Here is a 25,255-nt window from a genome sequence, read left to right on the forward strand (position 1 = left end):
AAGAAAGAATGCAAGAGGATAACTTTCTGCCATTTTAGTGAGTTAAATCAGTAAAACATCTGGTGAGTGCTAGAGTTGCTGCAAGCAGGGGAAGGTCACGCAGCTAGAAGCAATGGGAAGTGCAGAAAGGAAGGAAGAAGCAGCAAGGGATGCGAGGGCAAACCCATCCTCTTTCAGGAGTAGCTTGTAACGCAGGTCCGGGGTGTGTGAAACTCTAGAAGCAGCTTAAGCCTGAATGACTTTTGGTGACTATTGTCATCCTGTCTTGCCCTTGGCTGTTTCAGCCTACAGTATTTTGGGGAAAGACTTGGAGAAATAGCGTTCTGTTGAATGAGAGTAGTGGAAACAGTTAAGTACAGAGTCTGTTCAACACAGGGTTTGTTGAACAGAAGCTGGTGTGAGGGAGGAAGGAAGAAGATGTAGGTGGGATGAAGGGATGGTAGGGCTGAAGCACCTAGCAGTTGGACTGGCTGTGCAGCTGTAGCTGTTGGCACAGAGGCATCAACTAGAGCTAGTTTTTTAATCGTTACTGTTCGGTTTATGTGAGACAATGTATTGGTGATGTGTGCCTTTGTAATAGCTTGTGTAAACTCAGCTAGGAGGAATTACCTCCTATGCAGTGCAAATTTTCTCGGTCTAAAACTTCTGCTTTGTTGCTCAGTTTGCTCGAGCAATTGCTTTGCTGTAGTTGTTTAATAATTTGAATGATGTCAATTAGTATTTGTCTTCTGATAAACAGTGAGAGTTGGGATTCCCAAGATATAATGCTGGCTAAATTTTGCTTATGGATATCGTTTTAGAATTCAGTAGATCGCTGCACAGTTTTCTTGCTTTGATTCTTAATGCACATAGATTTTTAAGAATATGAGCTCTTTCACAGAACCTAATTTCTGTTCTGCTTTTTCTGAATTGAAGAAGTCAAGTAGCTTTTTTTTTATTTTCCCTGGGTGGTCATGTATGTGACGGAATTTCCATCTTTAATAACAGCAGTCTTTTTGGCAAAAATAAATCACAACTGCTTCACGATCATCTTGAGCATTGTTTCAGTTATATTCTGCTTTGTCAATAAAGTTTTCCTAACAAAGTAAAATTTCACTAGTGTAAATGCACTGGAAAGCATTATGTGTTAAAAGCTCTTCTGTCCAGGGCAATTGTGATAAATATTTTTTCTATTGGTGCTTCTCAGATTTTGTGTTTTTTGCGACCCTGAATAGAACTCCGTACTTCTAGAATGTTGGGGCAGAATCCTCAGCCACTTTGTCAACTGTTTTTATTTATTTGCTGAACTTAGTTAAGGTATCTGTCTTTCCTTTCAGTAAGCAGTTTTGGCAGCTGCATGACGTCTTTGTCAAAGCTTAAGTTTTAAGTACTGTTTATTTAATGGCAAAAATAGAGAAAATAAAGTTTCAAAGAAACAGATTGCATTCATGTCTCTTATATGTTAAGCTTACTATTCCTTGTAGGTTGCAATAGTATTCCTTTCTTGGGCAGGCTGTTTTAAAACTTTGCTGGTTTTACAATGTTTCTACCTGTGTGAAACTCGACTTATTAACTGGGTTATGTTTGGAAAAAAAAATAAATCAGGAAACCTATAAATAGTATTGCAGAGAACAACATCAAAAAAAGAAGATTCAACACATCTGCAGAAAAATATTTCTTATTTTCCTATGCCTAGGATTTCTGGAGCACACTAAAATGTGTGTTTAATTGTTTTCCTGGGCTTGAATTGTAGTGTGCTAATGCAAATTAACAGAATTGTCTATTAATTATATAGGAAGTTATAGCATATTTTTGGAAGATCATTCATTGCACCTGTAGTACAAAGTATATTTGCGAAAACATAATTGTATTACATGAAAAGTAGGTAATCTGAAGTGGAAATAACCTGACTAACCACCACTGGAGCAGGTGAGGATGATTTCTCAAATGATCGGCAGTTCTTCTGAATATAATCTGTGCCCCAGTTTTGGATACTCATGATGAGAGTGGTGGTCTAAATAGATTATACTGTTTGCAAAGAATGACATTAGTGCATAAAAGGAGTCTTTCAGTATGTATAAATGTTCACTGTTACATTCTCTATTCAGAGATTTGGAATAAACCTGCTCTATAGAAACACAGTTGATTGTTCTTTTCACATCTTTTCTTTAAAATTTCTGTTGCAGAGTCACTTGTTTGTGTGCTCAGTTTGAAGCTGTGTTACAGCATGGCCTGAGGAGGAGCCGGGGATTAGCGCTGACAGCAGCCGCGATCAAACAGGCAGCAGGTTTCTCCAGTAAAACTGAAACAGGTAATTCATTAATTGTAGCTCTTCTGTTTTAAACAGTTGAGAAGTGCAAGCAAGTGATATAATTTTTAATGGCAGTTTTAAGCAAAGCACCAAGCTGCAGACTGTTGGTAGTGTACTTCTGTCTAAATACTCTCATTAAGCAGTGAAAATGGTTATTGCTTTCTTAATCTAGTTTAACTTTCACAACAAGTTTCTCCAGAAATTTAGGTGTTTGGAAATCTGCACTTCCTACTGTTCCCCCATGAATAGCACCATTGGCAAATTTCTTTTGAATTCTGGTAGGGATAAACATTGTGTAGTTGTGCTTTTAAGTTTTTACTAAATTCTTAACCTTGTCTTACTCTGTTCTTCAACTGCCATATTCTATAGTGTTAGATAGTTACTTCTTTAAGTATTGATGTAATTTTAAAAACAAAACTTACGTTACTTATACTGGTTGGGTTGGTTTTTATTACTTTCTTCACATTTAAAGAAAAGATTCCTTTTTGCCTTCTCTTCACCTTGAAGTTTCCCTTGTTTTTTTTTCCCAAAAGTACATTAAAGTGTTCATCAGTTTGTGTGAAGTTTGACATAAAGTATCTTTTTTCTTAAACAGGGTACACAAAATATAAAGACATTTCTTTATGGTGTTTGAAACTCCATTAAGTGTAACATGTAACATATACCGGGGTTCTGGTTTTTAAAAAAATATATTTGGTGGTATTAGAATTGTTAATACATTTTGCTCTCCAACCATAACTTCCAGTTACACCAGACAACTGCATATAATGGATATTACATAAAATGTGTAGTTTGATACAATGAGGTTTTTAAGTTGCTGTAACAACAGACTTGTTTCCTGTGGTTAATAGGGTGAAATGTTTGGTCTTGTGTGCTGACTTTTCTGCTAATGGGCTAGAGCCTCCACATTTAGCTTTTTTGGGAGTTAAAATTATTAGTTGCTGTGGTTAGAAATGAAAATTATAGACTAGGACTACTGGAATATAAACTTTATTTCATGATATTCTCGATTCAAAGTGAAAGAACTAGTATTTCCAACTATAGCAAAGAATGTTTTGCTATGAGAGACTTGTGATAAATATGAAACTGTTCTTTAATTACTTGACAGAACAGACTCCGAAATGTACAATGGCTGCACAGTGTAAATTGTTTACTCTTTTTTTTTTTTTTTTTTTTTTTTTTTTTTAAAAAAAAAAAAAAAAAAAAAAAAAAAAAAAAAAAAAAAAAAAAAAAAGTTCTAGGAAAAATATTAAACCCTTTTGTTTCCTTCAGTGGGGCTTTGATTGTTCAGTTTTAGTCCATTTGTAGGACTCTTTTTTTTTTTTTTTTTTTTTTTTTTTTTTTGGCATGAGAAGGCACTAAACCCGGCTTCAGACTGATCTCTATGCTCTCAGCTTGAGACACAACCGCTGTTTGGTGCTGATTGGTGGTATTGCAGTTATCAGAACTGTGATATTGTTAAAACTAAAGAAACTGTTTTCAGAGAGTGATTAATATCTGGGTGAATTGTGTAATGTCAGTGTCTTCTCTGCCTACAGTACAATTGTACAAATTGTATTTTACTGAAATGAAAATGGTCTTACTTCTGAATAATAAGTATTGGATTATGAAAAATACTGTCAATAGTGAGGGCTTGGATTTTCACTTAATAACTACTCTCAAAAAAGAGAACTTAGCAATTTGAAAATGCCACTTACATTACTGTTTTTATAAAGTATGGGGAGATTTAGAATACTGAATACTCTTACTTTCTGTTGGATAGATTTTGATTAAAAACTAATGATAATCCAAATTTTGAAGCTTTTCAAAATCCTTGATATCTGTAAATAATCAGAATGCCAAGAAACACTTAGTTTTACTCTCAGCACAAGAGGAAATGTGTTTATTTTCTCTATTCCTGTAATATTTTCACTTCCTACTTCAGTATTGTTTTGAGCTTTAGCAAGGTGGGAAAGTGAATTATTGCCCAGAAGAAATAAATCAATAAATTGCTATCATCTTAATACAAGTCTGGCATTTTAAGTAGTCTTTTTTTTACGTATACATGTGTCTTATTTTTGAAATGCAGATCTAATAAGTTGAAGCCAAAGGAGTATCATATGATATTTGAGTGCTCTTATTTGTTCAGTGGACCTCCTTATTGTTTGCATGTTAATGGGCCTATGAAGTCCTAGTTCAGCAAAGTATATCTTTAGTTTTGCGTCCTGCGTTGTCAGTTCAGTGATTCCCGTGTTTTACACATTTGTCTAATTCAGAAGAGCTCTGGGTTATTCTTGCATAGCTGTCAGACCTATTTGGCAAAACTTCTAGTTAATGAGTCTTACTTGCTTGATACATGTTTAGGTTTTTAAAATTATGTTATGAGCTTCGCTAATCTAATGCTGTATTTGGCTTTCAGCAGAGATTAATAAAAAACTCCATACCCTAACTGAGCATGTTTCACCAAAAGAAGTCATAAGCTGTAGTGAAAACCTATTCAACATCTGACTGCATGCTCTTTATTTAGCAGAGAGAAAAAGAAGCATTATGGATGGTCTTTTCTTAAAATTCTTACTATATTAAAAAGATTTAGAAAAGTGATAAGTGAAGTTTGGCAGGATCAATCCGTTTTCTCTCTCGTGTGAATTTTTCTTCTGTGTCCTTAATGCAATTTTTTACCCATTTTTTAACATTTGCTTTATGCTGCCTACACTGAGATTATGACCAAAAGCCAGCTTAATATTTGAGGTGGTAGTGCACCATTCACTTGTACAATGAAATTATTTTTCCTTTTTTGTTAACTTAAAAAAAAATATAGAGCAAAGACATTCATTAAACTGTCAAAAGGAGTATGTTCATGTCTCCTTGAGAGATTTATGTGTTTTAATTTTTTTTTGTAATTCTTGGCTTTCTCAGATTTTTTTTTCCTGTTAAAAATATCCTAGGTTCAGTTTCTTAGTGGGTTACTGACTGTATAGATGAACAGCTTCCAAACTGTTCTAGTTATTCAAGCAATTCTATTTATAGCAAACCAGAGCCACGTGAACATTATTGTTAATGTTATATTTTAAGATACTTTCAAGCAGTATGTATTTGATGCAATATTAATGACTAACATTTGCCAAACTATGTTGTATAGTAATGATTCTAGTCTTAGAGATGAATTATCTGATGTTTGGTTGTTCTTTTCACTCTGAGAAAATGGTAAGAGGTGAATTGTAATAAATATGACCTTATAATATGTTCTTAATTCAGTTAAGAAACAGGAAATGTAAAATACTAGGTGTTTTATTGTATATTTACAACACTGATGTAGATTTTTGTTACCTCCAACTGAGAAATTTTAGGCAACTGCAAAAAAAACTTTTATTCAATATTTGGGGACAGGGCAAGGGAAGTGCTTTAGCGGAAACGGGTATTGTTGCCTTTAAAACGTAACACTTTTTGTTTTTTAAAGTAACATGCATTTGTCATTTGCATGTTTGCAAATTCTGGAGCTACCTGCTCCTTTGGGCCTAGCTTCTAACATATCACAATCAGCAGTAAGATAGAGTTCTAGAGAATTTTTTTCCTTTGCATGATATATTTCCAGAAGAACGTATGAACCTTTTCTATGGATAAAATACTGGCTTAAATGTGCTTTTAAATGTGAATTCTATTTAAAAATGTAAGATAGAATCCTTTAATGTGTGTGTTTGCTTTTTCAATGAAGTGAAAAGTTCTAAGAGCTTACATAGCCTAACTTCTGTATTTAGTTCTGTAGAAATAAATAACCTATTTAACTGGAGAGTTATACACAGATGGTAAATGATTCACCTTTGTTCAAAGTTATATACCATTACCTGCTTGTTTTTTAAAATTGCATGTGAATGCATTCCGAGCATGAGTTTCATGGTTTTTGGTGCAATTTTTTTTTTTTTTATTCCAGAGCCAGTGTTTTGGTACTATGTGAAAGAAGTTCTGAATAAACATGAACTACAGCGCTTTTACTCCCTGAAGACAATTACTACAGATATTGGTAGAGGCCGGGCTTGGTTGCGCTGTGCATTAAATGAACATTCCCTGGAAAGATATGTTCATATGCTGCTTGCAGATAAGAATCGACTCAGGTACTGTAATTGATATCTTTGTAATGCAGGAAATGTATTGACAAAAGAAGTATTGAGATTTAAAAAAAATAAAGCAACCAACCAACGAAAAACCAGAGCTGTAATATTAATTGCTATGCTAGTGAAGGCACTTAACCTCATGCTTTCATTTTGTTCATTGTTGAGATTTTGGCAGCTGTTAAGCTGGTGGCTTGTGCCTATATCAACATGTGACCTGAAACTGGCTTCATCCTAGCATGTGAGAATATATGCTTCTATCCTTATCTTCATTTCCATTCTCTTTCCTGGCTCTCTTCCATATTCTTACAACAGTTTTCCTCACTAAGACCTTGACGTCATGCTTTGAGGTGCCCCTCACCATTAAAATAGCACAAAGTGCCTTGATCTTATCAGTTCATCAGTGGTAGTTGCCTGTTGCCTTTTGGTGATGCTGGTCCTGTGATTGAAAAGCTCCAGTAGTCAAGCAATAGGTAGCTACTACTGCAGGTCACTTGGAAGTGGTTTTGTACCAGTTTGTGAACCTTCTTGTTACAGACTTACTGAGAATAATTTACTGTGCATTGTGAAATCTTGAAGTACAAAATGCACTTAAATTCGCACTTAAGTTCACACTTAATTGAGTCCTATGTTTTTCCTCATACATTTTCAGCTCCTTTTCTTTTTGAAAATTTGGGATATTTACCCTTCTTACCAATAACTGTTGAGCTTGAGCAAGTCCAGTGGATTCAGCAGAAAGGCATTCTTTTAATTTGCATCAATTAATGGATGGACTAGATAAGATTATTGCCAGAACTGAGCTCCTTAATACCTCCTTTTCATTTTTAGTCTGTTGCAGTCCTCTGTAATTTTCTTGCAAAACAGATTTTGATATGAAATCACATAAAGGCAAATGAAACAAAGGAAAAAAATTCTGAAAACAGTTGTAAGGGAATTAGCTATGTTGCTATTTACTCTCATACTTTTAGCAAAACTTGCACAGCGTCAGCGCTCTCTGCATTGTATGTGAAATATTATTTCTGAAAAGGCTTATTCCAGAATATTTAAGATTTAAATGTTATCCAAATTCAAATGGGATTTATAAAATCAGTTTACATCCCCAATTCTTATTAGTTTTGGAAACTTTTAAATTAATCTGTCAAAATTGTTTAATATAGGCTGAGGGCTTTCTTCTTAGCTGTTTTCTTGTTTAGTTAACTGAATGCTGATAGTAAAAATGCAACATCTTGCTACTGAAAAGAGCAACACAATTCCTATGTTCACACAGAAATTCATGTTAACATGTTTTTTTTTTTCTTACATCCAAATTCCTATTTGACTCAAGTATTCAGGGTAATGGATGTGGTTTTGGACATTTAAACAGGTCACCTAATTTTAGAACGTCAGAATGGTTTGGGTTAGAAGGGACCTTCAAAGATTGTCTAGTCCAGACCCCCTGCCATGGGCAGGGACATCTTTCACTAGATCAGGTTCCTTAAGATGAATTGGATCTTTTTATTTGTATTCATGCATTCTAATATTTTATAAAATGACTTGGTAATTATGATGATCAATAGTTATTTAAAAAACTTACATATGCAGTATTAAAATAAGTGTAGAGAAATATTGTAGCTACTAATGTAGTATGAACCTCCTTGCCTTGATTTTTTTTTTTTTTTAACCAGAAAAAAACCAAACAGAGCTTAAACTGAAGATAAAATACTATTTAGCATGACTTCGATACTTGATTAGAGAGTTCTATGTATTTCAGGGCTTCAGGGAATTACTGTGACATATAATTTGACCGATTGCAGTACTGATACTCATTTTTCAGAGTTTTCATGTTTTTTAAAGCAGAATATATGTTAATATAGGACTGCATATTCTTTTTTTCTTTCCTTTCTAATCGTAGTGTCTTCTATGAAGACTGGTCTTTTATGATGGATGAAGAACGTTCTAGTATGATCCCTACGATGGCAGCTGGTAAGACTTTCTCTTAAATGTTACTGTTCTTGGAAAACATTGATTTTGGGATGTTATATCTGTTTCTGGCTGTGAGGAGCTTCTCTAACGCACACTGTTTACGTGGAGAATGTGTGTCAGATGCATATTCAGGGTGACTAGTCAAGGTATTATGCCAATTTATGCTGTGAATTTATGAACTGTTAAAACACTGGATCTGGCATTCCTACAGTTCAAAAATCTTTCACATAAATTTTCTAACTCTTCAGCAGTCGAGGCTAATTTTTGTTTTTAAAACTTGCTCAATTTAGAGAAAACAAAATGGGTTATTCCTGCCTAGAAAAGAGCAATGATGGACTTTTATAGTAAGACCCAAGTTATAGGTAAATACATAGAAGGAGATTAACAGTAAAGAATGATAACAGATAATTTACTTTTCTACAGTTTGACCACAGAAGTGATGTGTTACTACCTTTTACACCCCTTTTTTTCTCAGCTACATGGTTACATATTTTGTTCTACCAGATAGGGTTCATAGGATTTTTTGTTACTAGAATACAGAAACCAACAAATATTGAAAGTTGCAGTGAAATGGGTTTAAATAGAAGGTTACAAATAAAGAAGTTCAGAGTACTTACTGCTTATTTAATGTGCGGCTGAACAGCCATCAATATAAATTCAGAACTGATTGCATCAGCTTGAATATCATCTAAAAAAGAGTGAATGATGCGTGAAACAATAAGAAGTCATACATGGAGAAGTGTGGAAATTTTTTGAAAAAATGTTTTACATGTTGTAGCTTTGTTAATCCTCAGATTCTATCTCTAACTTTTGTATGAAGCATACAGTGGGTTTTTGGTCTTTTTTCTGCTTTCTTTTATCTGAAGGTCTGAACTCCATTCTTTTTGCAATCAACATTGATAATAAGGATTTAAATGGGCAGAGTAAATGCACACCCACCGTGTCTGATTTGTTAAAGGAATCAACGCAAAATGTAACCTCACTATTGAAAGAATCCACTCAGGGTGTCAGCAGCCTTCTTAGAGAGATAACTGCATCATCTGCTGTCTCCATTCTAATAAAACCTGATCAAGACACTGACCCGCTTCCTGTTCTCTCAAAGAATGTAAATGCTGGTAAGCATTTTTGCAATTGGTCTTGTTCAAATGTCATTATATGTTGAATGTTAGAGCAAGTCAGATGTTTTCATTGAAGTCTATGTTCTTTGCTGGAATTCAATTTGCATCCAGAATGGGTTTTAATATCCTTTTACTCTTAAAAGTACATTAATATGTATTGTGGATGTATAACAGCTGGACTTGAATTAAGCAAAGCATTTTAGTCCCCATGAGAATTGCCTTGATGAGTAGATTTCTGATATTTCTTAGAGTGCTTGAGCTTTATAAGATTACTTAGCCTCATGTGCACATCAGAATCAGTTGGAATAGGTGATAATTTAAAAATAAGTGCTCATAGCATAGATGTGACATAATCAGAGAGGAATCCAGTGTATTTCTATACTAAGAGCTAATTAGCTGAGGGAGCAAGTTTAATTCCTTTTCCTGAAAACTGACTGCTCAATTTCCAGATTATAGACAACACTAACTAAAATGATAGTTAAAGGTTTAAAAGATCATGTATCTGGAAACATAATGAAATGCCTTGTAGATCCAAGTGGTTTTTTTTTCCTTTACTAAACTCATTTAGTAGTGGAGTTCTTTTAAGAAAAAAACAAGTGTATTACATTGTTTCTCTTTTCTGAATTATGTAAACCTTTATGTTGCTACTAGATTTGAAATATAAAAGAGATAGAAAAAAGAAGAAGAGAGTGACAAATATTATCTCATTTGATGAAGAGGAAGATGAGCAAAATTTGGGGGATGCCACGAAGTCTCCAATTACAGGAGAAAGTTCAGAAGAGAGTGTAGACAGATCTTCAGGTTTTGCATTGCCCTCGTCTGAAAGCTCACTTGGAAAAAATTTTAACGGGAATGAAAGTAACCATTCGTGGAAGAGCAATTCAGTATTGATGAATGGAGAATATGATTACCAGAAACTAGATGTGAAGAGCATTGATGATGAAGATGCAGATGAGGGTGACCTATATGGAAAAACGTTAGGAAGTAAAGGCACAGAAGGTGAAACTGAAGCTTCTGAAAAGTAAGTAATGTCGCAGGAGCCAGTGGTAAACTTTTTATGCTTTTTCACTCCCTGCCCCTTTCTTCATGGCAAATTTATGTAACTGAACTGTAGGTTTTCTCTCTCTCTTTTTTTCTTCTTTCTCTCTCTTCAGCCCCAACTCCCTGTTTCTTTTTTTTTTTTTTTTTAACCTGCATTGTTTCAACCATTTGAACCACTGTGATGATGATGATGGTATTTTGCTTCGAAGTTCCACTGAAAACCGGAATTTTGAGACTTCAGACTTGTTCTCCTTGAAGTTCTCAGTTGTTGAAATTGTTGCATGATACAGCCAGGCTATAACTTTGGCTTATTTGAAGTTTCCTTATTCTTACTGTGATATCAGCTCTATTTTGGCTTCATGGTAAAACCATGTATTTTAGATGGAGTAAGCCTGTTACCATCAGAGTAGATAGTTAAACAAGACAAGACTAAACTGAGAGAAGAACAGCAGTTTTAGATACTAATATGCCCTTCTTATTTCTGACACAGAAATCCCTTTGGAAAAAGGAGGCAAGCAATTATTGTCTCATCTGTTTTGGAATGGTCTGATCTTCAGTGTAATTATGTATGTCTGAACCAAGGAACTGGCAGGCAGAAATAAAGATTTTTCTTGCAGTGATATCCCTGAAAGAAGTATAAACATTGTGAACATGAGTACGGACTGTATAAATAGTTTGTTTTGTTTGTTTATTTTAAATCTAGGCCTCATGAAATAGGCACGTGCAATTCTCAGATATGCAGTTGGACTCCTCTGCAGGTCCTGAATGATGACTCAGATGTTCTATTTCCTGTCAGTGCTGTTGGTTCTTACTCCCAAACAGGTAGGTATTTTAATTTACTGAATTGCAGCAAACTTTATAGCAGAATTTCTAACATGGGACAATGGTAAGAAGTAGTGGGATTGTAAGGACGTAGGAGATACTGCACAGCTGGAATGGAGGTTCAATTAAAATTTATTCTAGCTCTGAATCAGAGTTCTCCATTTGAGTAGATACTTAGTGGAGAAGGACTTATCGATACCAAATAAACTAGAATTTGGTTGGAATTAAGCTGTGGTCTTGTATGCTATTTAATTAATGTTTAGGATAGTTGAATAGAAAGTATCCTTATTAGTTTTCTAGATATCACTAAGCTGGAAGAAGCTGCAAGTGTGTTTGAGAATTTGAATTCAAATTAATCTTGACAGATTGGAGAAAGTATCAAATATTGGATGCAGTTCAATAGAAACTGTTATCTGTTTATATACAGGATGAGAAATGATTTGCTAGGAAATACTTCTTCAGAAAAGGATGTGGGAATCATAGAATGGTTTGGGTTGAAAGGGATGTTCAAAGATCATCTAGTCCAACCCCCCCCTGCCGTGGGCAGGGACATCTTTCATTAGATCTGTTGCTCAAAGCCCTGACCAACCTGACTTTGAACACTGCCAGTGATGGGGTATCCACAGCTTCTCTGGGCAACCAGTTCCAGTGTTTCACGACCCTCATTATAAAAAAAAATTTCTTCCTTATATCCAATCTGAATCTCCCCTCTTTCACTTTAAACCATTGTCTTGTCCTGCCATTGCAGACCATGGTAAAAAGTCTCTTTTCATCCTTTTTATAAGCCTTCTTTGTATTGAAGGGCTGCAATAAGGTCTCCCCAGAGCCTTCTCTTCTCCAGGCTGAACAATGCAAACTCTCTCGGCCTTTCTTCACAGGGGAGGTGTTCCAGCCCTCTGATCATTTTTTGTGGCTCTCCTCTGGGCCTACTCCAACAAGTCCATATGTTTCTTGTACTGTGGACCCCAAAACTAGATACAGTACTCTGGGTGGGGTCTCACAGAAGTGAAATAGAGGGGGAGATTCACCTCCCTCAGCCTGCTTGCTAATTTTTCATCTGCCAATACCTTCAAGTCGTTTTCTGCAGGGGAGCCATTATAGTGTGTGACAAGCTGATAGTGAGTTAGCAGTGCCGTGCTTCTGCAGTAAAAGCACACGTTACGTGGATATGTATAAGTGAAAGTGTCATTTGTAAATTTATGCTCGGTTGGCTCTGATGTGGCCTCAGCTGCAGTATTGTATGCAGTTTGGGGTACTGCATTTCAAGAATGATGTGGACCATTTGGAGAAGATCTTGAAGCAAGCAATGCAAATGGTCAAAGGTATGAAAAAGAAGACCTGGTCCTTTTCCAGTATCTGTATTGGTACCAAAAACAAAGAAACTTCTACTACCCCGCAACCACAGCTACCTCCACACCCCCAGTTAATGTAGTAGCTGTTTATAAAACGGCTTTATAAAGCTTTGGGCGTTTATTCATATTTCAGTGACCACTGAAAACATCCTCAGTGGCATTTAAATAATGTTTTAATTGTAAAATACTTCATGTTTTTACGGACCATTATTTGACTAACTGCAGAAAAAATGTAATTCGGTTCTGTAAGTTTGGTGATAAAGTAATGTGAATCAAAAAATAATGCTGTACTGCCCTCTGCTGTATTTTAAGACATGTACCTCTTAAGAAATGCCAGTGGTTCAAAAAAATAGATACATTTAAATATTTTTCCTTCTTATGCTCCTGCATTTTACAGTTTATGAAGGAATGGATTTAGAACACATGTAGTTTGTGGCATTGTGTTCTCTTAAATTTTATACAGAAATTGTTAGAAAAAGTCCATAGATTTATAGGTGTTTGATGACTGCAACAGATCGAAACCCAGAGCTCGCAGCTGAGCTGTGAGAGTTAGTAACCAGTCAGATGTCACAGGGCATCAGGAGCTAGAGTAGAGGAAATCAAAAGTCAGGAGACTAAGCCACCAATTAGTACTGGAGACAGATGATGAGAGAGGACAGCAATAAGTGTAATGGGCTTACTTTTACTTAGGAGATACCAAAGACCCTTGTTTCATCTTGATTAATCTCAGAACTGTTTTGAAGACGATGCTCAGACTAGTAGAGTTGATCAACAACAGGCCTGTTCAGATCCCTTCTGGCACAGTGTATAGATATTTCCAGTTCTCCTCCTGCCCCTCTTTTCCTTTGTGGTAAATCTTATGGTCCAGCGTGCAAGCCAGGATGATGCGGCACTGGGCTGCTGAAAGGAATCTTCAGTTATTATAGGAAACAGCAACACAGATCCTGCTGTCTGATCTCATGGTTTCAACTTCCCCTGCTGTCACTGGGCCCTTCTGAGCATCCCTGAGCTGACAGAGTGTGCAGGATGTCCTCTCTGAAAGGCCTGTCCTGCAACCCAAATGTCAGCCAGTTAGGTAGAGTGACACACATGGGCATGGTCACCTTCTCCCCACCCGTAATGACCATTTGATGAGATTGAAGGCTGCGTTAGGCAGTTGTTTGCTTGACTTCTGAAGTTACACTTTTGTTAGATGAATCAGAGGGAATGTGTCTTAGCTTTTTCTGAGGGCAGTTCTACCCAGTAACTGGCAATCTCATTATTATTGTAACAACATTTTTTGCTAAAATGTGCTTAATGAACTCTTGTGATATACATCGTTTAACCCAATATTTTGGTTTATATGTTTTAATACAGATAAATAACAAGACATGTATATTTGAAAGAGATTACAGCATAATTTATAGTGTTGTATGTTAATAAGGTGTTTTCAGTTTTAGTCTGTTACACTGCTTCAGGGATGTGTCAGGGTGTATCAGATCTCCATGTACCTAGAGATGAGAAAGCCTGAGTCAAAATTCAGTAGCTTGGAACAAAAATGGAGTACACATTTTAGGAACTGAGCTTCAATAAATTCTACTGCTTAAAAAATTAGCTTTCTCCTCCGTAGTCATTCTGACAGAATTCTAATTCCCAGTAACTTTTTTCCCTAGAATTTCTGCTTTTTAAATTCTGTGCTATCTTAGCTCATGATTTTAGAGTTCTTTTATGGTAACTTTGTAACCTTTACATAGCGAAGTGCTGAAAGCATCAATAAAATGTGATTTTTGTTTCTTTCCACCTAAACTACCTTAATGACAGGCCCAGTAATGTGTATATTTTGTCCCTGGCAGTTGTGAATCTGTGGAGAGATGCGTATTATCCATCTTTAAAAAAAAAAAATCTCGTCTGGCTCCTGATGTTTGGTACATAGGTGTAAGGAGCCAGAGAAAAGCTGAGGTGCTCTGTTGGGAATACCTAAAAGACTGGTGTCTTTGCAAGGTTTCACGTACTGGGGACTAACCATAGATTCTTTTCCTGTGAGTCACAAACAGATTTTTTTAATGGCCATGTGGTTGTTAAACTCATGGTGCTTGCAAAAGTGACTTCAGTAAGAAGTCTCTTCCTAGCTTTGCAATGTTGTTATCAATGTAAAACGTACATCTAAATTATAATTTTGGAATTGTGCAATACTAATTTTTTTCTAAGGTGATGGATGTGTTCCTAAGGGGCTTTACAATCCTGTTGGCATTCAGGGTGAATATGCAGAAGCCAACCTTGGAGAAAGAATTTAAAGTGTTTAAAAGATTGAGTTAAGATGAGTATTTCCAGTTAAAAATATAACTACCTTCCTTCTGGTTTTGTTTTTATTTTATTTTTTAAGTACTGTTAAATTAAGAAAGCTAATGCTTGTGCATTCTACTTTAGATAACTTGGAGAATGGAGAACATGTTATTCATGCGGTAGAAGTGGTTCCAAGAAGATCTGATCTTCCTTACAGGTACGTGTCGAATATGTTTTTCTTAAAAGAAAAAAAATCTTCACTCTGTAGCTGCCAGTTTACTGTTGTTACCTAATGAATAATGCCTACTACTACTAATGCATAGTGCCTACTCAGTACTGGAAAACAAACTATTCATGGGGGTACTTTTGCAAATGTTTGGAAAGACAAATACAAAAGCTTTTGCTTCCCTTTTTGTTTAGTTTTGTTTAGTTTTGTTTAGTTAACTTTTGCTAATTATCTTGAAGAATTCATGTAGTTATGTCAAATAACAGGCAGGCTTAGCCTCCTGGCTTTGAAAATAGGGGTTTTGTTGGTTTTTATGTTATTTTTTTACTGTTTTCTCCATGGTCTCTTGATATGTATCTTTTTGTGTATATTCTTAAATCAGACTCACAAGAGATACATTAAAGGATAATTAAACATAAGTTGATTGAATATGGGTGAATATAATGACAATTCGAGCTTCTGGAATGCTTTTTTCTGAAGTTTTGAATTTAGGATTTTATTTTCATTTATTGATGATATTGTACTTTTATGCCTAGAGTGGAAGCCAGTCCTCCAGCTCAAGTTAATACTTTAAGCAATATGTTGCCTTCAGCCACTGTGCCAGAATCCATGACAATTAGTAAGTACTTCCTTGATGTATCTAGATTGATAGAATTAACTTTGAAAGTCCTATAGCTCTTCATGTCTGTTTTTATTTCTGTAAGATCTGTTTAGAGAGGCAGACAGCACCTGGTTTCTGATACACTGGCCGCATTGGAAATGACTGCTAGAAAATGGGTTTTGAATTGGCAGATCCCAGGTTATGGTTCATTGCAACTGGTATGACATTATCTTCTTTTTCCACAGAGAAGCTAATGTCATCTTTATACTAGATGTGGCTCGAGTAGTTCAATGAGCAATAATGATTTAATTTGACTAACATCTTTAAGTCTCTGAAAGCACTAATGGTCCTTTTTGATGTGATAACTTTTTTTGGCAGCTTTCATTAGTGGCTAGTTGTAAGAAAACCCGAACAAGCCTGGAACTCTTTCTTTGGACATTCAGTCTGTGGTTTTGGTATGGAGGTCTGCTCCATACATAAATATGAGCTTTCATAAGCAAAAACCTTAGTTAAGATTAAGGTGGAGGACAGTCATATTTTCAGTGGTGTTTAGAGTTGAGCTGGACAGGATCAAATAGCCTTTGCTGCAAAAAGAGATTAGTATGAGTACAGGCAGCTTGTTTATTCGATCTTTAATCTTTGTTTCTTCACATAAACTTGTAGAAAAAAAGACTTTTTTGAACTTACTAGCTGTCTAAATGCGTAAGGTGGTATGGTTTTATTTTCCTTACTGTACAGAAAGTTTTGTACTGAACTGGTGGTTATGGCTTTGTTCCTAAAGCTCTGGGATGTGTGTTTGTCGCTTTCTTTTTATAAACTTAAATATGTACTTATCTTAATGATGACATTTGGGAAGTTAGAGGTGATGCAGCCAAGATTGTTTTCTGAAGTTGATTTATGAAATCATCAAAATGAATGAACCCTTAAGATATTCTAATCTCATGTTCTAATACCATGTTCAAACAACATCTCTGCCAATGTATGTTAAAAGAAGCAGACCGTGCATTTTTGCTGGGTACTGTGTCAGGCTCTGGCATGGGTCTGCTGACCGAGCTTTACAAAACTGAAAAATCCTTTCCTGCAAATTACTTCATGAAGTAGGAAACTAGTTTTGAGACTTCTAAGTGACATAATTGAAGGTGTAGATGGAGGTACTGTTGATAGTTAGTGTGATTCTTCGGTCACAGGGTATTCTCTGCTCATGTTATTACTATATTATCCTTTCATTCTTACATTTTATTTTTTGTTAATGGAAATTTGATTGCACTGTATTGATTTTGTTTTGTAGGTATATTAGGTACCAGCAGGGGCCGCAATTGGTCTCCTTCAGTTGCTTGGTTAGTTCCTACGTGTAGTTAAGACAGCTATAAAATAGAAAGTAAATATTGAGATTTTCAATTCTTGATACTTAGCAATTTGTAAATGAAATGAACCACAGGATCAACAGAAGCATACATGCTATCATTAGTTTCCCATTTCAGAGAAGGTTTGGTGGAAGGAAGTGGGGGGAGCTTGTCAAAGCAATCTATAAAGCCAGTAGAACATTTAGTAAATAATCTAATTATCATTATAATAAAAATTCAGCTGACTATACATATAAGGTGATCCCAGATACATTCAATAAAAGTGTTTTCTTTAAGTTCGTTGTTATTGGTCGTAGATTTTCTGTACAGGAAGAATTCAGTGCTGTGACAAAGCCAGACGCTGAAGCTCTTTTTCTCTATTGCAATTAGCAGAAGAATTATTAAATGGTGAGGCTTGTAGCTTGGTTGCATAGCAACTGATTCTAACACATCAGACTAGAAAAATGGAATGCAGTAGTGCAGTGAGAAAAGCTGTGAGGTCTCCAGTAACTGGATTTTTTGTGCTTCTTACTTTTGAAGACAAAGCCTGAAATGATTTTATTTTTTTCTTTAAATCTACTCTTTTCCTGCTTCCTTTTCAATTTATTAGTATAGCACCGACCATTTATTGCTTCTTTTGATATGTGGGTTGGAAAATTATGTTATGAGAAGCTGTAATTTAAAATTTCTGCCAATTTGAATGGTTTTCCTGAATTTATGTCCCATGCATTTGTAAGGAATAGGTGAACTTAGCGGCAGATAGATCTCAAAAAAATAATACCACTCAAGAGAAATCCTAATCCATAGAGTTAGAGCTTCTCTGTGGATGCTAGACATAATTTGAAAACTTGCCCTCCCTTACAGATTGTTATGTCTTACAACAACTTTTATGAAGAACTAAGTTTGTCAGAAGTTTTATATTTATGTACCTATTCCATTACGTCATGTTCCAGTTTTTTAAAAATTTTATTTGTCTTGTCATATTTGAATCACAAACAACTTTATGTCTGCTCCAATTATTGTCATTGGAAGATTATATCTTCAGCATTGTTTTACACTGGAAAAATCTGTCCTGCCAGCACAAGTCTCTCTCATTTTTACAGTGGAAAAAAGGAAGTTCAAAAACTTCATTTTAGAAGGATGCTATTTGTGTCCTTCTTTATGAGGTTCTTTGATGATGCTATTTTTAGTAAATAATTGGGAACTTGTTTTTTTCACTATGATTTTCTTCAGTTTTTAAAGTTGGGCTTAACCACAAAGGTTAGCAAAGGTTGTAGTATTGTGCATTATTCCATATTCTTTCATATGTTTTTGAGAAAGCCCTTGCTTTTCATGATCACTGAAGAACTTCACTGAATAACCAAACCTACGTATTATATTTTTACCCTGGCTGTGTAAGTAAATAAGGTGCATGTTTTTGTACTTTCTCTGTCCTCTAAGTAGCTTCTGACCTGTTCTATGACTTGGTTGCCAGCAGTCACTGGCAGATACTAAATTCTTGTGACTTTTCTGAAAGCATAGCTGTGGACAGAGGGTGTTTAAATTTCATCAGTGAGAAAAAAAGCTGCAGTTCATCTTACAGACTATACAGTAAGAAGTTCAATATAGTAGAAGGCCAGTGCTCTGTTGTCTAATTTGTTTCCTACTAAAATTTCCCCTATTAATAGTTACATGACAGAATAATATTTACAAGGTTTTGAAGCACTAAATAAAACCTTAATAGCCAATGTTCATGCAGACAGCTTAGGGAGCATGTCTTTAAAGGTCAGACTCATGATTTAAGATGTAACTAGTCTGCTGGAAGTTTTATTTGTCTCTGAAAATATCTGTGTAAATTTGCACTCAGGAAAATAAAAAAAGAATTCCTGTAGACTGCTCCCAGCCCACCCTGATATTCTATCTGCAGGATTGCAGAGGAGTGCTGTACGACCTTGTGTACACTGAGAGATGATTTAACTTACAGCTCATTCTTCATAACAGGTGATTGCAAATCATACTTACCCAATCTTTGGCTAAACAGCAGAAGAGTTGTGAAACTTAGGACTTTTCTGGAGGTTGCTGGGAAATTGACAGGTGTTTCTTAAAGCATGGCGCTTTATATATTTCATCCTCTGAATGTGACCCTGTAAAAGCTTTCTAGAAGATAGATTTTGCTTTTGGTATGCAACTGAATTAAAAAATGTTTTAGAGCAAATATTTGCTTTATTAGTGCTAAAGTGCTACAAATTAATTTCAACAATAAAAAACAATTTTGTGTGTTTTAAAAACTGAGATTTAATAAAAAAAACCCTAGCACATAAAAAAAGAACTAGCACATTCCTTAATTTTTGTTATCTTTTTTTACTGATAAAGAAAGACCTGGTTTGGAATTACTGGTTTACACATGGGACTCCTTTTTTTTAAGAAGTTGTTGCAAGAATGTCTCAAGATTTCATAGTTTGAAAGGCTTCGCTAGTTATCACATTATATCTGCCTCAATGAAACTGATTATCACTTGAATTTTAGCTATGTTGGCGTTGAATGCTGATCTTTAATAACAGTAACATATCTCTTTCCATTAATGTTACCTTACAGAATGTAAATGACGTATCAAGCACAAAGTAGTTCAGAATTAGGACATAAACTTTAACATCAAACAGTTTTCTGAAGTGGGTATACTTGGCCAAGCTCTTACTGTTTTATTAAAAAAAAAAAAAAGAGAGAGAAAAGTGGGGGAGAAAGACTGAGGTTGTAAAGTCCGTAAGTCAGAAAATGCCAAATTTATGGTTGATGCTACAACTTTTTATTTATTTATTTATTCATTTTTCTAACCCATATAACTAATGAGACCTAAGTCTTCTGAAAAAATTAGATTGTGAATGTACACTGATCTCAGAGGCAGGCATAACACACAGACAAAAGCTTATAAACTGTGGATGTTCTGGCAGATTTGAAATGAACCTGCTGCAACTTCTTTGTAACTTTCTATACACTAGTGAATGACTCCTTATATTCACTGTGGAGGGAGAGGTTAGAGAATTGTTGATGATAAACTATGTAGTTCTTGTCTTTGTTTTGAGTACTTGATAGAAAACATGACTTCTTAATATACTTATCACTTCAAGGAGAAGTAACATAGGTAATAGCAATGAAGCAATATTGCTGCTGAGGTAAGTGCAGGCTGTACAAGCTTTCTTGGAACCCAGGGCTCTTAGCCCAGGCTAGTTGTTTGTGCTGATTCTTTCATCCACATCTCCACTGCTATCCGTAGTTGAACTAAATTAGCAAGAAATACTGAGTATGAAGTGTGTTTGCTTTTGTGGTCCTAAATTAAGCATTGCTTTTTGTCCTATATGTGGTAATGAAATTTGGAGCTTCTGCTTTGCTGTGTCTCTATGCTATTGTCAATTCTGTGAACTCTCACAAAAATGAGGCAAATGGAAATAAAAAGCATTTTAACATCTTTTATTTCAAGAGGCTTTTTTCTTCTCCTTTTATGCAAACCATGGTCTTTAAAAGAATCTTGCTTTTATGCTTTGTTTATTTATGTGTGTGTTGGAGAGGGAGTGACAAAAGATGGGATTTTAACCCTATACTCATGCAGAAGATTCTGAGTGGAATAAGGGAAAGAAGATTAAGTTATTAGGCAGGTTAAGGTTACAATTTGAATAGGCTGATAAAATTGGAAAAATGGAGACAATTTATAATAGCTTCACTGTTTAAATGTTAATAAATCAGTACACATTTAAACAGACTGAGTATGCATCCAGGCAATTATTGTAGAGTAGTCACCCCAGCGTAAGTGCAAACCAGCGCTACAATAACTTGTCTGAGTAGCAACAGCTTTAATTTATTCAGTCAGAGAAATAATAGCAACTAACTCAGATTGTGCATTATCATATTTTAATGCCACTTGAAATATTTAAAATGCCATTGGCTTGATGCTTTCTTGAGGAGTGTTCTGAATTCAACTTTATAGTTAAAGATCTTTATTTTTTTATAGAGTATTACTGTACTGAAAACTTACTATGGATGTTTGTTGGTTGTGTTGTGCACTTATACAAGGCTTGAACACTTACTAGTTTATTTTGTTTTCCTCATCCTTGCAACAATTTTTTCAGATAGGCTGATGGATTGTGGTCCATTTACACAACACTATGTATTACTTTTTTCAGGGCTGTTACAGCCCACCAATTTTCCACTGCCCAAAAGACCTCTTACCAACAAACCAGAAACTATCTCAAACAAAAAAACCTCAAAACTCCAACCTTTCCAATCTGCTTTTAAAATGGCAGTGTCCCATCATGACCAAAAGAATACTTATAGTGTGTTGAGTTTCATGATCACCAAGTTTGATATTTTATAGCTAAATGTAATACTTAAATCTCAGAATGTAGGGATTGGTGGGTTTTTTTGTTTGTCATCATTCTCGCTCCAAATAAATCCTAGTCAATAGAAGCCATTTATAGGCCATCTTTTGAAAAATAGTCATGAAAATAATGGAACATGGCATATTTTGTCATATATAGTCTTTCCATTGCAGGTTTCTCTACAATTGCTATATAAATTGCAATAGACTTGGGTTTGGTGGGGTTTTTTTGGTAGCTGTATAGAGAACTCATATAAAGATGCTAAGTTACTGTAGAAAAATAATTGTTCTTTCTGTGCTGAATTAATGGAGTGCAAAATCCCTCTAATGACCTACTGAAATGTTTCTTGCTAATGTCAATTAGTTCTCAAGCTGTAATGTGGAATGGGTAGGAAAATAATCACCTACTTTCTCCATGGCCAAAGAAGCAGAAATGTTTTAGAAAAAATCTAGCATGAAGAAATTGGATTGTCTGGGGATTTACCAGCAGATTGCCAATGCCAGACTGGAATTGTGGTGTCTGCACTGACTGATACATTTGATTGCCATAGGAAAAACTGTCACATTTTGTCCACTCTGTTTCAGTATGCAAACTTAACCTGCTCCACAGGACAACATGTTTTGTTTTTTTTTTGAACTTGCAAAAATTTCTGTAGCTATAGAAAATATTAAGAAAGATAGGGGTAAATCAGTGAACTGAATGTAAAGGGGAAAAGAGTTGTCCAAAGGCTTTGTTTACTTGAAGAAATTAAGTAATACCAGTTTGGTTAGTATGTTTTCAGTAAAAGCACGAAAAATTTGCTGACATCTGTTTTGAATACTTGCTGAACAGAAATGGCTGATTTATTATATATAAACATAGGAACATTTCATTTAACTATTAGGAGAAATGTTTTAATACAATTGTGTCCCTGCAGCAGCTCTCATAAAATTATTAACATACATGAAATTGTTAATGTAGTTTTTAAGAAAAAGTGGTTTCGGGGATGTATCCATCCTGATGTTTGCTAGAAGCCATTTAAATCTTTAAAGACGTGTTGTATTTCATGTATATATGCAAGATCTGGAAGTTAGGATGTTTCAGATCAGATGATTAAGTCCTAATATTTTTCTGTAAATTTATAGTAAATAGTACAGCTGTACAGCTATATGGTGAAACCTATATAATAGCTGAAGGACTCCAAGTGAAGTAGTGCTTTTAGCTGACACTTTCCTATATGATATTCAGCTACTCTGGTGTCACTGTTAACGTAACCCTAGAGAAGCTTTTAAAAATTATAAAATTATGTCATCTTCTTTCTTTTTTTAAAAATTTTTATTCTTGATGTAATGACAGAAAGTATTTTTAAGAGTATTTATAGGAAATTACAAGATTCAGAAATCCCGTCTTCTGTAAGACAGTCTTTAAAATTGAGGTTAAGAAGAAGAGCCATGAAAAAGCAATGACACTTTCTCTGCTCTGGTCTTAATGTAGTAGTTCTATTTCCTGTGTCAGAATTTATAGCAAGGAAAACAAAACCAAACAATTTGAAGAAGTTAAACAAGTTATTGTATCTCATTAATATGCATGTAGTGAAAAGGTGCATTGTCCCATACATCTGCGATTAAAACAAACCAGCTGCAGCCACAGAAAACTTGTAAACATTTGTATTAAAGCCAGATGCAGACTAATTTAATTTGAATTTAATTTTTGAAGGATTGCTCAAATTAGTGATGAGATAAAGAGCATTTTTATATGCTTTGCTGAATAGCAAATGATGTTAGCATCATCTTTAAGTGCCACTATCTACATGACTTTTAGATCTGAAATGAGCAAAAATACACACAGAAGTTAATCTCTTTTTGTCCCTTCTCTTTAGATGAACTTCGTCAAGCTATTGTGGCCATGATGAATAGAAAGGATGAACTGGAAGAACAGAATAGGTAGTTTTCTTTTCCTAGTGAAGAGGCACTATAATTTAAAAAAATCTGTTCTCTAATAGAAGATGTCTTTTGTGTAAAGCTATGTTTAATCTTTTTGTAATCTTTTTTGATTATGTATTGTCTTCCTCTGAAAAGTAAGCTTAATACTTCAATGTGCAACTGTTGATACTGAAGAGTAATGCTTGTAGATCAACTTTTTCCTTTGAATTCAAATAACATATAACTCTGTGTCTTGGGAGATTTTGCCTGTTGTGGTTTTTTCAAAACCAAAATTTATAGCCAAAATATTCTTAAGATCTCTTAAGATAGCTTTCCAAATGAATAAATGTTTGTCCTTATACAAATATTCAGAAAATTTCATTTTTTCCCCTTGTGGTGCAGAGGTGATGTAGGGTGGCTAACATTGTTATGCTGAAAGTGTCTTTATGTTAATTATGTTCATTATGTTCATCAAAATGATGATGTAAATGTAAAAATGATAAGTCACTTGTTTAAAATATTATCAAACCTACTTTTTAGTTGCTTAGTTTATTGGAACACATTATTAGATGAATGAAAATAGAAATGTATTCAAGATGCACTGTTGTTATGCTGTAGTAGGACTGTTTTGATAATTTACATTTTTCTATAGATACTTTAATTATTTTTTTAGATGTTGAGATTACTAACTGATCCTGTTTCCCGGCCTCTTATCTTCCCTACTCCCATAATTGCAAGTTATTGCCCCATTCAGCTTTGTGTTTTTTGGCAGAAGGACCAGGATGCTTTGGGTTTTACCCATTACGCATCATGCTGACCTTTGCTATCTCACCAGAGATTTACGCAAAGGTCTGTGGCCGTGCTCTCAATAGGGACAAGGCCCCTACCTGTCTCCTCTCTTGCCAGTAGATAGCTTGTAGCAATATGATTATAGATTATTTCTGAGATGTAGAGGTTTGCACTGGAGAATTGAGACCAGATTATAATCTGTTTTCTACCTGGTGGTACAGTAGATACCATAATAGGTTATGCTTTGGGCATGTTGATGAGATTGCAATACAAGCTAATAGTAACCACTTAAAACTGTTTTCATTTGGTCCTTTTTCCTTCTAGCTTTTTGTATCTTTGTATAATCAAATCAGGTACATTTATTACATTGAATAATGAAATTTTAGTATGACATTAGTAGTATCATTTAGGCAACCTGCTCTGTGATCATAGAGTATCCTCTAATGTAGTGTTTGCAGTGTTCTAACAGAGGCTGCTGCCTTCCAGATCTCTGAGAAATCTGCTTGATGGAGAGATGGAGCATTCTGCAGCGCTGAGGCAGGAAATGGACAACTGGAGAAGAAAAGTAGCAGAACAGGAAGAGCGACATGCCACCAAAGTCCAAGCCTTGGCACGGTAAGGAGCACTGAAAGTGTGATAGAATGTAACAGCAGTGGAACGAGGCAATAAAAAATTCTGCGCACAAGAAAAAATCATTTTCAAGTTGTTTAGTTTTCAGAAAAATGTTAAGTCATTTAGGACTAAAAATCTCATGAACTTTAGTTGAATTTAAACTGAAGAAAACATTTTGAAGATTTTCTGACAAATTTTGTGGGCTTGTAGTTTTTGCTTTATTGTTAACAGTAAATCAGAGTTTATAATAATAGTAAAACCATCGCTACAGCTCCAGGGGAAAGACTATTAGTGAGCTGGATTTATGAGAGCATCAAGTTTAATTTTCAAAAGTTAAGTAGACTAATATTAAGAAATGTAAGCCATGAAAATGGCGGGAGTTAGATAATGAGACTAGATAGAAAGGAATGCATGTATGTGTAAGGGTGTAAGGTAAATGTAGGAAGACTCTTCTCTCTTCTTATATCTGTTTTGTCCAGTTCTAGCCCCCTCCCCCCCCCCC

The 25,255-nt window shown here is 35.0% G+C and overlaps 1 protein-coding gene across 1 annotated transcript in view; it reads left to right on the plus strand.

Annotated features, from left to right (window-relative positions):
- Positions 1 to 25,255, plus strand: part of SNX29 (sorting nexin 29) — a 128,157-nt gene that overhangs the window by 9,052 nt on the left and 93,850 nt on the right. The window contains exons 5-14 of the mRNA XM_014936206.1: positions 2,166 to 2,290; positions 6,198 to 6,378; positions 8,267 to 8,337; positions 9,204 to 9,452; positions 10,107 to 10,476; positions 11,200 to 11,318; positions 15,077 to 15,149; positions 15,695 to 15,777; positions 23,310 to 23,373; positions 24,628 to 24,756. Of these exons, the coding sequence (XP_014791692.1) occupies positions 2,166 to 2,290; positions 6,198 to 6,378; positions 8,267 to 8,337; positions 9,204 to 9,452; positions 10,107 to 10,476; positions 11,200 to 11,318; positions 15,077 to 15,149; positions 15,695 to 15,777; positions 23,310 to 23,373; positions 24,628 to 24,756 (1,464 nt within the window). The remainder of the gene's footprint in view (positions 1 to 2,165; positions 2,291 to 6,197; positions 6,379 to 8,266; positions 8,338 to 9,203; positions 9,453 to 10,106; positions 10,477 to 11,199; positions 11,319 to 15,076; positions 15,150 to 15,694; positions 15,778 to 23,309; positions 23,374 to 24,627; positions 24,757 to 25,255) is intronic.

This window comes from Calidris pugnax, unplaced genomic scaffold (genome assembly GCF_001431845.1).
Source record: "Calidris pugnax isolate Ruff unplaced genomic scaffold, ASM143184v1 scaffold17, whole genome shotgun sequence".
Classification (NCBI taxonomy): Eukaryota; Metazoa; Chordata; class Aves; order Charadriiformes; family Scolopacidae; genus Calidris; species Calidris pugnax.